The sequence below is a fragment of the Aulostomus chinensis genome, chromosome 11 (genome assembly GCF_037954235.1).
Source record: "Aulostomus chinensis isolate RoL2024-O1b breed Wild chromosome 11, RoL_Achi_v1.0, whole genome shotgun sequence".
NCBI classification, from domain to species: Eukaryota; Metazoa; Chordata; class Actinopteri; order Syngnathiformes; family Aulostomidae; genus Aulostomus; species Aulostomus chinensis.
In genome coordinates, this window is record NC_141330.1 from 3061919 (window position 1) to 3074472 (window position 12554).

The 12554-nt window shown below is 46.7% G+C and overlaps 1 protein-coding gene across 4 annotated transcripts in view; it reads left to right on the forward strand.

Annotated features, from left to right (window-relative positions):
* The window catches only part of dgkb (diacylglycerol kinase, beta), a 76230-nt gene that overhangs the window by 16132 nt on the left and 47544 nt on the right, over window positions 1-12554 (forward strand). For all 4 annotated transcript variants that reach the window (XM_086217729.1, XM_086217730.1, XM_086217731.1 and 1 more), the window contains 4 exons: window positions 6655-6731; window positions 7483-7503; window positions 8030-8177; window positions 10247-10384. In XM_086217729.1, the coding sequence (XP_086073855.1) occupies window positions 6655-6731; window positions 7483-7503; window positions 8030-8177; window positions 10247-10384 (384 nt within the window). The remainder of the gene's footprint in view (window positions 1-6654; window positions 6732-7482; window positions 7504-8029; window positions 8178-10246; window positions 10385-12554) is intronic.

Consider the following 12554-nt stretch of genomic DNA (forward strand, 5'->3'; position numbering starts at 1 on the left):
TGTTTTACAAAGACCCTTAAAAGTCACTGGAGTTTGAGGCTGGATTATGAAGCTTCTGAGACGGCTGTGGCGGTCAGCTTCCAGGAGCTAGCTACTGCAAGTAAAAGGGTTGTAAAATGAAGCGACCAATGAATAACAAGACGTGTTGCAGTAAAAATGTTACAGAGGTTTTACTGTAAAAGCCTTGTAGTCCTCCATGACTGACGTGCACCGGTGCTGATGTCCAGGATGCTAATGATGCTCCAGTCAGCTGGATGTGTTGACATCAGCCGATGCTGGCTGGCAGACAGACATGAGAGGAGGTGTCCACGAGGTGACGGTGACGAACGTGTACTGTTTTAAACTCCAGATTTAATCTTAAATTGAGTCTTTGCTCTCGACCCCACAGCTTCTCCTCTTCCAAGCTTGCGAATCCCTGCACACTCAAAACTCTCTGATAGCAGCAAACCTCTGAGTTTACGCTGACCTTTAACCCTCCTGCACTGTAAACCGCAGTGCAGTTGGACTGTCAAGTATTCCTAGTGCTAATTATAACATTTTAACATGGTAATTGGCGACTGTATGATCCTCCTGCTGATGCGGCCGGCTGAAGCTGCTGGAGCGTTTAATCTTTGTGGTGCTATTAGAGCCTGGAATGATTCATTTGCAAACCAGCAAACGGCTCCCCTGCCCACCGGGCTGTTGAGCTCTGGATACTGGGAGTTTATGTGAACGCTCCAAGATGTTGACACATTCCATCATTTTGAAATGGGACCAGGGACGGAAAATATGACGCTACCTGGCAGGCCGACGGCCCAGTGTTGTGCAACACCCACACATAGTTTTTTTTTTTGGCGGGGGGCAAACTTTGAAAGTACAAAAAAAAAAAAAAAAAAAAGTCACAGAAAATCATTAGATTCACAGTGGAGCTTCATTTAGTAAAGCAATCGTGAGACCCAACGTGTTTTTCTCTCTCGTACAAAAGCAAGGAGGATTTCAGAGATATTTTTAGGGTCGAACATGACAACTCCTTGGCGTAATTGTTGACTTTCTCCCCGGATCTCCTGCTCTGGGGGTTCCAGTTGCTAATGACATTTCTCCCTCTAATTACTCTGTGCCTGGTGGCAATGCTGTCCTTCACCCACTTCATATGACTGGAATTTTAAATACATGTGGGAGATTTTTTTTATTTATTTTTTTTGCGTTCTTTAAGCACACGGCATGAGATTGGAAATGTTCTGGTCATGGCTTCTTTCTCAGGTTTCTCTGCGATTGCCGGTGCCGTGCTGAGTGATCGATGGGGTCTGGATTATTTTTTTTGATATTCTTTGAAGAAAGAGAACGTTTTGATTGAAGGTTTTCAGTCTCAGCAGGGCCCGCGTGGCTCAGGGTCCCCGGTTTGGTCTCTGCTTCCCCCTGGAGACCTCCTCCAGGTGTTCTTTACCGAGATACTGAACCCCAGGTAGCTGTTGATGATGCTGGTGCTTTGCATGGCGGCCGCCACCATCAGGGTGTGAATGGGCGATGACCAGACACTGGAAAGCACTTTGAGTTCCATAATTCACTCGGTAACTTTTGTCCAATGTGACGCCGCGAGAAAGACGTTTGCTGTCAGAAATACTTTGACATAAATCAGCACACTTGTAAACCAGCTGAGAGGTCCACTAAGTGGATGGGAGTCACTACACATTCATTAAGTGTCATTATGTTCCACTTCGGCGCAGCTGCTGAATCCATTGTGGTAAAATTTACTGTACCGAAGTCCAGCAGTTTAGTTAAAACTGGTTTGAAATCGTTAACCTCAGCCCAACCCTCACGAACTTCCAATGACGAAATATCCGCCGGTGCTAGCGACACTGTTCTGTTCGGGGCGGGTCTTTCCTCTGAGGGACTCTACCCTCGACAGCCAATCATGTTCTGGATGTCGTTCCTCCATTTTACTGAGATTTGTTCTGTCGGTGTTGTGGGAGTTTCGCTGAATTAAACCAGAAAAAGGTTTCGGAGACGTGAGTGCAGCAATGCAGCTTGAAATTAAAATTGCGAGGGAATTAAGAACAAAAAGGGGGGGGGGGGGAGGCAGTGAGAAGAATAGAGAAGCCACGCGTGAGGGGGAGCTAAATCTTGATGTGTGTGCGCGTGTGCGTGCAGGCATGTGGGCACAGTCGGCAGATCTGGATCATCATGTTTCAGTAAGCTCTGGCCGACTTGTGCGCTGCGCAGCTACAGGTTATAATATATCCCATCCTCTGAGCATCCCACTCCCTCCTCCCCTCCGCTCCTACTACACCTCTCCCTTCCTTCTCATTAAACGGAGCTGTGCGCACTTTCATAACATTTTAATTGCTTGTCAGGCACCTAAAATCTGACTCACTGCAATTAGAGTTTCTCCTTATGTGGTATAATTGCCGATGTGTGTAATGTAACGAAGTACCGCTTTAGACTGGTAGTTATTTTACCTTTCAAGGCGAAGACATTCTCTAAACATGAAACGAGTCCTGCGTGCCGCACACAGTTCAATTACTGAGACTGAGGAAGTACAGTGTAATTCAGCAGTGCAGTGCCTGCTGGATGTGACAGACAATCAGTGGATGTGTAATCCCTGTGCTCCGTGATGGTGTGCGTGGCGGGCATGCTAACGGAGACGGCCAGAAACAATGACACACTCGGCCCAGTGTGCTACAGTTGTTATTTCCAGTCGTTGGTGAAATGCGTGAAATGAGTTGAAGTCCTTGCCATCCACCCCAGAGCCAGAGAGGAGGACTGACGGACGAGTCGGGCGAAGCCCTTGTTAGCTTAGCACGATGAATGCTAGTGGATGGGAGGTTTTAGCGTACCCCTGTCAAAAGCAATCAGGTTCAGGACCATTTTGATGGCTGAAGGTGCTGCGTTCCAAATACGTGATGTCAGACTTATAATTAGAACTTGCTATTTCATAACGAAACGAAACAAACTTAGTTAAATAAATGCAGGCAAAGACCGTTTTGGAGAAGAGTGTGCTAAGGTATGCTAACACTCACCATCCACCTCCATTAATTGTGCTAAGCTACCTGGTGGTTAGCTGGTCTCTGTGGGTCTCCGTTCTGCAGCACAGAGACGAATGCATGGTGTTTTCTGGCTCTGGGCAGGATGACAAATCAGCGCATCGCCCGAGAGTGGGTGGGTTCCTGTTAGAGGGTTCCACTGACACAGCTGAAGACGTCGGTGTCTGCCGGGTTTAAGTTTGGTATACGACTTTGGTCCCTGTTTTTGTTTTTGCCCCCCTTCCTGTCATTAAACCTTAACAAACCCAAATAATTACCCTGTCTCACTCCAGTGGTCAGGAGAGAAGAGTTGAGTGAGCGGTTTGATCCTTTGGGATGAACCAGGCGCCCCCAGTTATGTGAGAAAATAATCTTTTAATCAACGTCAGCAACATTAGAATCTGCTGTCTGTGGTGCAGCAAATTGATTTAGCAGTGGGGCTCCAACGCTCTGCAGCTCTGTAGTAATTATCCCAGCGAATCTCTGTTCAAGTTGTTTTTGTGAGTGTTAAAAAAAAAAGTAGTTCAGTAAAACAAACTGCCGGTGTGGTCCGATGTATTCAGCTGCTCCTGGCAGTCGCCATGTTGGTAACACGACTTCAGCCGCCCGGCGAATCGTGAGCTGATCCAAGACGGACCTGACTCAGGGGAAGTTTCCTCTGTTTGAACGTCATCGCATATCAAACTGGCTGTGACAAACATGTTCATGATAGTAATAACGGAATTGTGCCGATACCAACTCTCGTATCCTCCTTGAGCAAGACCTTCTTTTTTGTCGTCTTATTAAGTAATTAACAAAATCTGCTCTCGCCCGCCTCAACCACAAGGATCAGAGCAACTGATCCTGAGGAGCTGTTAGGTTTCGATTGGAATGTCTTGTTTCGGTTCTTTTGGTTCACGCTCCAGTACGCGGCGAAACAAGCGGACCAGTAACCAGTGCAAGCAGACATCTTTGGACATGTTGGAGCATCCAAACTGTGGCAGCTTTCGTCGAAGTACATGCAGAAGAAGTAGAAGAAGGTACTAATCTGAACACAAGACCTTCTTCCTGTAGTTGTTTCTTTTGCTCCGCCCCCTGACACATCTGACCAATAGACAGTGTTGTTCTCGTGCTTCTTCGGCGTTTGTTGCGGCACATTTTGGTTTGCCTGGATTTTTTTCACTGTTGCCCTTTTCCTCGCCAGATTGGTGCGGGTTCTTGAACCCCTGCCGTTCAAGATCTTTGGAACCATGATTCTGTCAAGCAAAAAGGGGGCTCAGCGGTTTTGGGCTGAGCCACGGGGCTCAGCGGTTTTGGGCTGAGCCACGGCCTCACTGACGGGGTCGCGGCACAGCACAGGGAAGTCCGCAGAGCTGCCTCTGCACCCACGTGCCGGCCAGAAAAAAAAAAAAAGTAACAGCCATGATTTCGAGGGAAAATATTTTGGATAAAAATGGTCCAAAATAAGGTTTGCAAAAAGGTTTGGCGCCTGTTACCTGTCAGTGGGAAAAGCTTGGGAGAGGAAACAAATGGTACCAAGAGGGAAGCGCTCCGATACGACGGACTCATGGACCGATTCCCTCCGAGACAGCGATGGAGAAACTCTCCAGCTCTTGGATCACTGCATTAGCTGCAGAATTATCTTCAAAGTTACTACTAATTGTCTGTAAGCCAACGAACGGCAAAGCTCCTAAAATACTCATCCTGGAGCTTGCAGGTCCCGCAGGTCCGGTTGTGGTTAAAACTAAAGCTGCTGAAGCCTGCCAGCGACGACCCTGCTGGAGGCAGTGAGAGAGCGGAGGGTCTGAGGGTGGAACCTGAGCTCAGCAGTAGCAAGACTCGTCTTTTTTACTGTTCAATTATTTTCGATTTTTAATTAGATGCTCACGTTTTGATGTTTGAATGGCTCCTAGCCATTCTCTTGCGACTGTGCCATCGTGGAATTCATGGAGTTGTGTTCTTTAGCGCTACCGTATAGAACTGCCTCAGTTGCTCCGCCTTATTGATTCTTAATATTAACCCCATCCTTTATTGGTTGCCGTATTGATCCTGTGTTTTTGGCTGTTATTCTCTCCGAGGCTGTCGACCGTGCAGGGACAGGCTGCGTGTGACTCAGGTGTTTGCCAGCTGCAGCTAGTGACTGCTTCTAGAGAGAGAATAACATGTCAAAATAAATAACAACACTGCTCGTCTTAAAGGATATGGAAATGAAGTGGCGCTGGCTGTAGCCTTTGTGCCTGAGCAGTCTGTCTGTTTACTTCTAAAATGGATGAAATGAGAGAATATTTGTGCAGCATTTGCTTTCACTGAAGGCAAATTTTTCACTTCAAAAGTGTTGTTTTGTTTTTTCTTCTTCTAACATTTCAAGTACTCACAAATAGATGTCTGAAGCTCACAAAACAGCAGATCTGTCCAAAAACGTCCGTTTATTAAACTCGGTTGTTGCGGTTTAATGCAAACCTTCTTTAGCTGTCCGTGTTCTTGTCACCCACTAATACTTTGACTGGAGCTACAAACAAGCTAACTGCAGTCCCTCCAGTGTGGCGCTACCGTGAACAAGCACGAGGAAGAACGCGCCTGTTGCATTCACTTCCTGTGCCACTGTGAAAGGGCAGAAAGTGTTGTGGTTAGTTTTCAGCTCAAATGGAAGCGTTTTTGGATTCCCGAGAACACGACTGGGCAGAGGAAGCCGTGGATTATCACGGACATTTTTTGCAGCTGCGTGTGTAGCCCGTCTTCCAGTTTGTTGTGTGAGTGAGCTTGTAAGTTGTAAAGTGGGAACATTGGAACGCAGCAGGGAAGATGACTTGGATTTTAATGCTCAGCTTGTTTAAATGAGACATCGACACCTGTTTCCAGATTTGTTGTAACAGTGAAGGAAAAGTTGAAGGATGAAGGTGTTAAAGCTAACAAATGACTTTCATAGCTCAGGCAGACAGCAGTTAGCCACAATATATCACACTACTGGTTATATGTCCACCGCGTTGCTGCATGTGTGACATTAAACATTCAGGCTGGTCCGACGTCACATGACCGCATCGGTACATTCGCCTCATGGCTCCAAACTTAAACCTTCCGTAATAAATTTCCTTCTGTTGACAGCAGTTTAATAATTAATCTTGGTTAAATTCATAACACGTGTTTGCTGTAAATGTCGCCCTTTAGCTGCCTACCTGTTGAAATCAAGGCTTCTCACACTTCCACGGGTCGCGTTGGAACCTCCAAACTGTTGCGAGAGCGTTTACAGTCGTAGCTTTGAAGTTGTCTTCATGTGCTGACACCAGCTGCCTTGTACTTGGAGGTGAAAATCTTGCAGATGTTCAATGTTGCATCCAAGCCAAACACATCATGATGTTGCATGTGAGCCAGATACATGATCCTCTCTGCGTGGCACTGAACCGTAGCTCTTACAGGTGCCAGAAGGAAAAAGAAATCCATAAATAAGTCGGTGTGCTCTTCTGGTGTGATAAGCTTTCAGAGAAAGAAACAGTATCAGAAGGAAGATGCACTGCAACGGAATAATCCCCACACATGTCATCCCTTGTGAAGTGAAGTCTTGAATCCAAATTTTATTGTTACGTCTTTGGAATCTAACGTGAAATATTAACTTGAGGAGAAGCCAGTTTTTTGAAGTCAACACGCACAACGCAGTGACATGTTCTCAATATTTCCTCAGACTCCACCAAGAAGCTGAAGGATGTGCTGCAGGAGTTCCATGGAGATGGTGTGCTGGCTAAATACAATCCAGAGGAGGTACGTCAAGTTTATGCGCAGGTTTCTCAGGAGGTGTCTTATACTCACAAAGGTGTTTTTCTCTTCTGCATCATTCCTTTTGACTCCAGAGTGCAGAAAGAGCCAGCCATGTATATTTAGCTTGCAGCTAATAGCTACTGACAGACAACAACATTTTCCCGAAACTTTCAACCACATCGTGCGGTCAAATCTACATCTTCAAGTGTTTGTTGAGCGCTGACCAGTGTGTTTGGACTGCTTTGATACAGCAGCACTCCTCCTTGGCAGCTCTCCAACCGCCGATTCTTGGGTTGGATGTTTGGCCAAGACAGAGACGGCCTTAAAACGTTTAATGTGGGAACTAAGAACTGAAAAAAGGGGGCTGCGTTTTCCACATTGTAGCTTTCCTCCTTAACTGTGTGTTGCTAGCGTTGTTAGCTCATGTGTCAACTCCAGATCCAGTAGGCCTGCGTGGGATTTGGGGGCCTCTGCGGAGGCGTGGGGTCTTCCTGTTGTTTTTCCCTCCATACAGAGAGTTTAATTCAAAGCAACTGAGTACAAAATACATGAATTCTATTTTCCTTTCCTACTCGCACTGATAAACGCTGCTTGCGTGTTGTAAGACCCTTATTGAGCCAGCCTGTGTCAGCCTGCATTTGCAATCACGTCGAAGCGCTGTCACATTTTGTTGAACGCATTCTGAATATAGAACATGCTTGATTCATCCATGAACTTTTGTATTTCTCTGTTTTTGCAATGCGGCGGGATATAGAAGCAGGAAATCCTCAGCCAGGTAAACGTTCCCTCCTCCTCCATCTTATTTATTTTTGGTGTTTTTTTTGTTTGGTTGGTTTTTTTGATGACGAAAACTGAAGCTGCTGTGAAAGAATAAGAACAATCCATATATTTTTGTGAGCGACTACATGAAAGGCCTCTCTGGAGGCGATGCAAATGCTTGCAGGGGCTTATTACTCACCTCCAGAGGGTTTCTCTGTCTGGGGTTCGTGCTGCACATTCAACCAATCAGCCAACCCACCAAACAGTACAGGGATTGTAGAGCAGAGCGCAGTAGATACACTGAAAATGCGAAGCCAAAATGAAGCTGCTCTTAAATAGATCTTAGCCGCCCACGGCCCAAATAACACCTCTGAGCGCAGAAGTCTGCAACATGAATTCCGCAGCATCTTACAAATAATCCCACATTTACAGCAGAGACGAGCAAACGTCTCCTCTCGGGTCCTGAGAATCCTCGCCGCCCCTCCACGCCTTAAAGGCAGCTCCTAAAACAAACAACGCCTTGTGTTTCTGTCTGGGTTCAGGAGATCGACTTTGAGGGCTTCAAGGTCTTCATGCAGACGTTCCTGGAGAGCGAACTCCCCGAGGAGTTCTGTCAACACCTCTTCATGTCGTTTAGCAACAAGGGACCCAAACCGAGTCCTTCGTCTTCGGACAAACCCAGAGTCTCGGGTAAGTGTTGAGAGAAGAGCGGCACTGTCACGAACCCTAAACAACGCCGGTAAATGATCGATTTTGCATCTTAATCACATAAAAAGACTCACCAAATATCCAAAGAACTTTCATCCTCCAGAAATAAAAATTCAGTTGTACACATAAACATGATTTCTGCATTGTCCTGTGCATAGACGGCTACAAACACTCGACTTAAACTGCAGTCACATGCACGCGTTCTTTGTGATAATTTTACCGTTGGATTCATCTAACCAGCTAGTTTGGGCTTTGTTGAGTGTTTTAAAGTTCCTGTTATGAGCAAGAAACACTTTCGGCTGATCCAATCACAAACTCTTCAAATATTTATGTACACTTCCGACTTCACTCACCCAGGTTCTACTTTACTGGCTTGGGGAGAGTTTGACTGTTGTGTAAAATCTTCTTTGCCATCAGAAGATCTTCCTGCCAAGGCCAGTCTGGTGGGACACGATGTAAATTGTAGTTCAGCTGCTGCCAATTGTCTTGGCAGGGCTGGAGTTTGTTTATAGTATTTATACTAATATATCATTCCTGCGTGATCGTGACTAATTGATATTAAAGCATCCTCCTGCACTGAGACTGCGCTTCACATTTCCTTCCCATTGGCTCAGGTGGCGAATGAGACAGACGGTGCATCAACCTCCACGCTGAGGCTCGCGCAGGCGGACCTCCGAGAGAGAAAAAAACCCAGCGAAACGGGTTTTTGGGTGGCCACACATCGTCACACCTCAACAGCATGGACACAGAAAAGATGAATTAGTCAGCTAAATTGTTATTATTATTTGATATTCCAAGATAAAAAAAAGTCTTTAGAAATATGAAAGATAAATCAACTGAACGGAGGAGGATTATTTGGTGCAGCTGGTGGTGATTTTCTACAGACTTTTAGGCCTCATAATTCAAAAACCTTGTGTTGTAGTTTTCAGTTTTCTCAGCTTTTCATCTCCAATTCTGCAGCGCTACTGAGCGGCGTCCTGTATCACGTAACGTGACATGGAACCACAACGTACGGCTCAGATTTACAAAGTGACTTAGTCGCTCCAAGTGTATGAACTTTATACACTGCAGCTATTTTCTGGCTCAGTCGTGGAAGGGAGAGCAGAGAAGGGAAGGGAGTTGCTGTCATGACGCACGTACACACACACACACACACACACACACACTCTCTGTGAGAGGAGGAGAGAAACTGACAGCTAGTATATCAAAACAACAACAGGGTCGTAGCTCATGAATTGCAGACGACTTCAAAATGAGGACACAACTAAAGAGCTGAAAACCAAAAGTCCGCATGTTTCAGAACTGTGACGAGAGCCTTCAGAAAGACGCCGACCCTCAGTCTGAGTGTGGACGGTGTCTCGACGCCTGTACATCGAAGTCATCAGACATCAAGCTGTGAAATGGTTTATTGCCAAAGCTGCACGACACCTTATTAAGTAGACCCTTTCCCTTTTTCTGATGAGGCTGGTGACCACAGAATGTTGACGATGACTCACTGAGCAAGTCAACAACCTGTCGCTCGTGAGAATAAATGTGCTGCCCAACAGAATCGGAATGTGAAACCCCAGATTTTGCTTCGTGAGAGTTCTGCTGTCGCGACAAGGCTACGCTACCTTGTATTTATGCTTCAAGTTGTTAATAATATTATATGTTCCGCCAGCACATCGGACAGCAACAACCCAATATGTGTTAGTGGGCAGTAAAGCTGGTGTGATGTGGCTGGTGACGGATGGTTGGTTTCGTGAGCTAACTTGAACGGGGAATCAATATTCAGAGTGTTAATGGCTTTACATCACGTATCGATTCTTTCCCCTGCTGCTAAAATGATGGGACGAGAAGGTTGAGAACATTCGTTTGAAATCATTCTCAAAGAATGCAGCAAAGTGAGTCTTTGATAAGGGAGAGCCTGACTATTTGTGTACCGGACCCCTCCCACTATGGATCGGTGCAGCTGCATGACTGATGTCAGGCAGGCCGGCCCAGGAGGTTGTCGGGCTAACATGAGAGGCTTTGTGGAGGCTGTTCTGACCTTTCATGTCGTTTCCCTACAGGGCTGAAGCTGATCAAAGGCAACTCGACCCCTCTGAAGATGAACGCACTTCCTCTGCCTCTGGACACTGTTCAACTCAAGGACATTGTGTGTTACCTGTCGTTGCTGGAGGGCGGACGTCCCGAGGACAAGCTGGAGTGTGAGTGTTCGCTCGTGTCCTCTGTTGATCTGCAACAAATATCAAGGTAGATGAAGGTGGGAAGCTTCTAGAGAGTGTTGCAGCTTCACCAATATTCCAGATTTTCTAAGGGTTGTGTTCTGAATTTAGCTTTTTATGATAAAGACGTGGGATTTGCCCATATTATTCCAGTTCAGGAACCTTTTTTGGACATCCATCCATCCATCTTCTACCTCTTATCCTGTTGAGGGTGGCGGTGGGTGGAGCCTATCCCTGCAGCCTTCCCCCTGGACAGGTCACCAGTCCATGGCAGGGCCAACACATAGAGACAGACAACCATTGGCTCTCCCAGCCACGCCTACGGTCAATTTAGAGTCTGGATTAACCTGGTCCCTCTTGATGTCTTTGGACTGTGGAGGAAGCTGGAGTACCAGAGAGAACCCACACAGGAACAGGCAGAACATGGAGACTCACCCAGAAAGACCCCGTGCTGCAGCCGGGGCTCCACCCACGACCTTCTTGCTGGTGGTCCACAGTGAGGACCACTGCTCCACCGTGCCGCCATGTCTTAGACGTATGTATGCAGCATATTTGGAATATGCTTCTGGAGTCGTCAGCAATTCTCAATGCTGCATGACCTTGGCTCCTGATTGTTTATGGCCAGGGGTGTAAAGGTGCTGGCTTTGTGCTAGCAAGTGGACTGCTAACAAGCGCAATACCTCCCGTCAAACATCTTGAAATACATCCAGAGTCTTCATAATCCTTGATTATGCCATCAGAGTGCAGGAAAACAGTAGAATCGCACTTAAAATCCCCTAATTTTATCCCATGAACGCACATTTGGATAAAGTTTGATAGAAAGCATCACATAGCCCCATCTTAAGCACGGTGCGGGCTGGTGCTCCGTCAGGCCCCTGTGTCATTGTTTCAGCCAGCGCAGATGACATTTTCACGCCAAGTGCCTTCGCTCTTTAGTTAGAAAATGAACTTGGGCTCTGTCTGCGCTGACAGGTGCGTAAGTGTGACCACGAGGCTGGTTTGGCGCTTCCTAGGTCCGTTCTCCAGAGTTGGAATGCGTGAAACACTGAAATAGCAACCAGCCAGGCCCTGGCGCAACCAGGGCTTAAAAGGGATGTCACGCCCAGGACACTCCTATGGATAATCGGGTGTCTAATGGCGGCCTCCTTGTGCTGTGGTGTGTCCTCTGATTACGTGCACTCTGAAGACCAGAATGAGGCTGAACACACCTTGAACGCGGCACCATCCGCCACCCTGCTGGCGCCGTAGATCGCTTTAATGGGCCCGGTGTGTTTTTCTCGAAGGATTATGATGCTACACAATGTTTTAATGACTCTTGAGTGTTGATAGTACCTGTCATATCATCGTCTCTCCAGTACTCAGGGCGATCTGCTGTGTCAAGACATTATCGCTCTTGTTTTGTTTTTCTTTCTGCTGAAACAATAATTGAAATAGCCTGAGCCCTTTAAGCTGTCGACTGAAATTATTGTCCTTTATGTCTCCAGATTTTACTCGTCTCAAAGGAGCCCTCTGGCTGGAGCCTATGTTCTTAGAGCCGTTACATTGTTCCTTATCTAATCACCCCTTTAGACATGCAGCTACCACAGAGCTTCTCTTCTCACGGCAGTGAAACCTCACGTTAGCATCTTAGCGACACCCACATCTCCCTAATAGCGTTCTCACATAATGTATTCACAGGGTGACACTGCCTAATTGGACATCAGACTTTATTTTTCCTGTGTTACTGTTCTGATTTATCTGCTGAATTATTGAGTAGCACTCATTAAGCTCACTGGTGACTGAATAATTCAGCCACTGGTGCCTGTGTGGAAGCACATCATGGATTTCTCTGTGGATGATATCTTGCTGCGCACCCTCCGTCCCTCTGTGCCTCCTCTCTCCCCTCCTCTCCCCCCTCCCCTCTCCTTTCTCCTCTGTAGCTCTCGCCGGGTGATTTCTGCAGTAGAGGGGTCCCTCTGCTGGTGCGTTTGAGAACTGCTGACATTCAGAGGCAGCGCGCTCACTTCGTCAGGATCCTCTTGACACATTTCAGTAGGCTGAGCTACAAAATACGTGTTTAGCTCATGAATCATTCGGGTCTCATTCAGTCTGCAGGCAAATCTGATTTGTTTCTCAAATCTGATCTTTTTTCTGTTCACACTGCGGTTTGCAA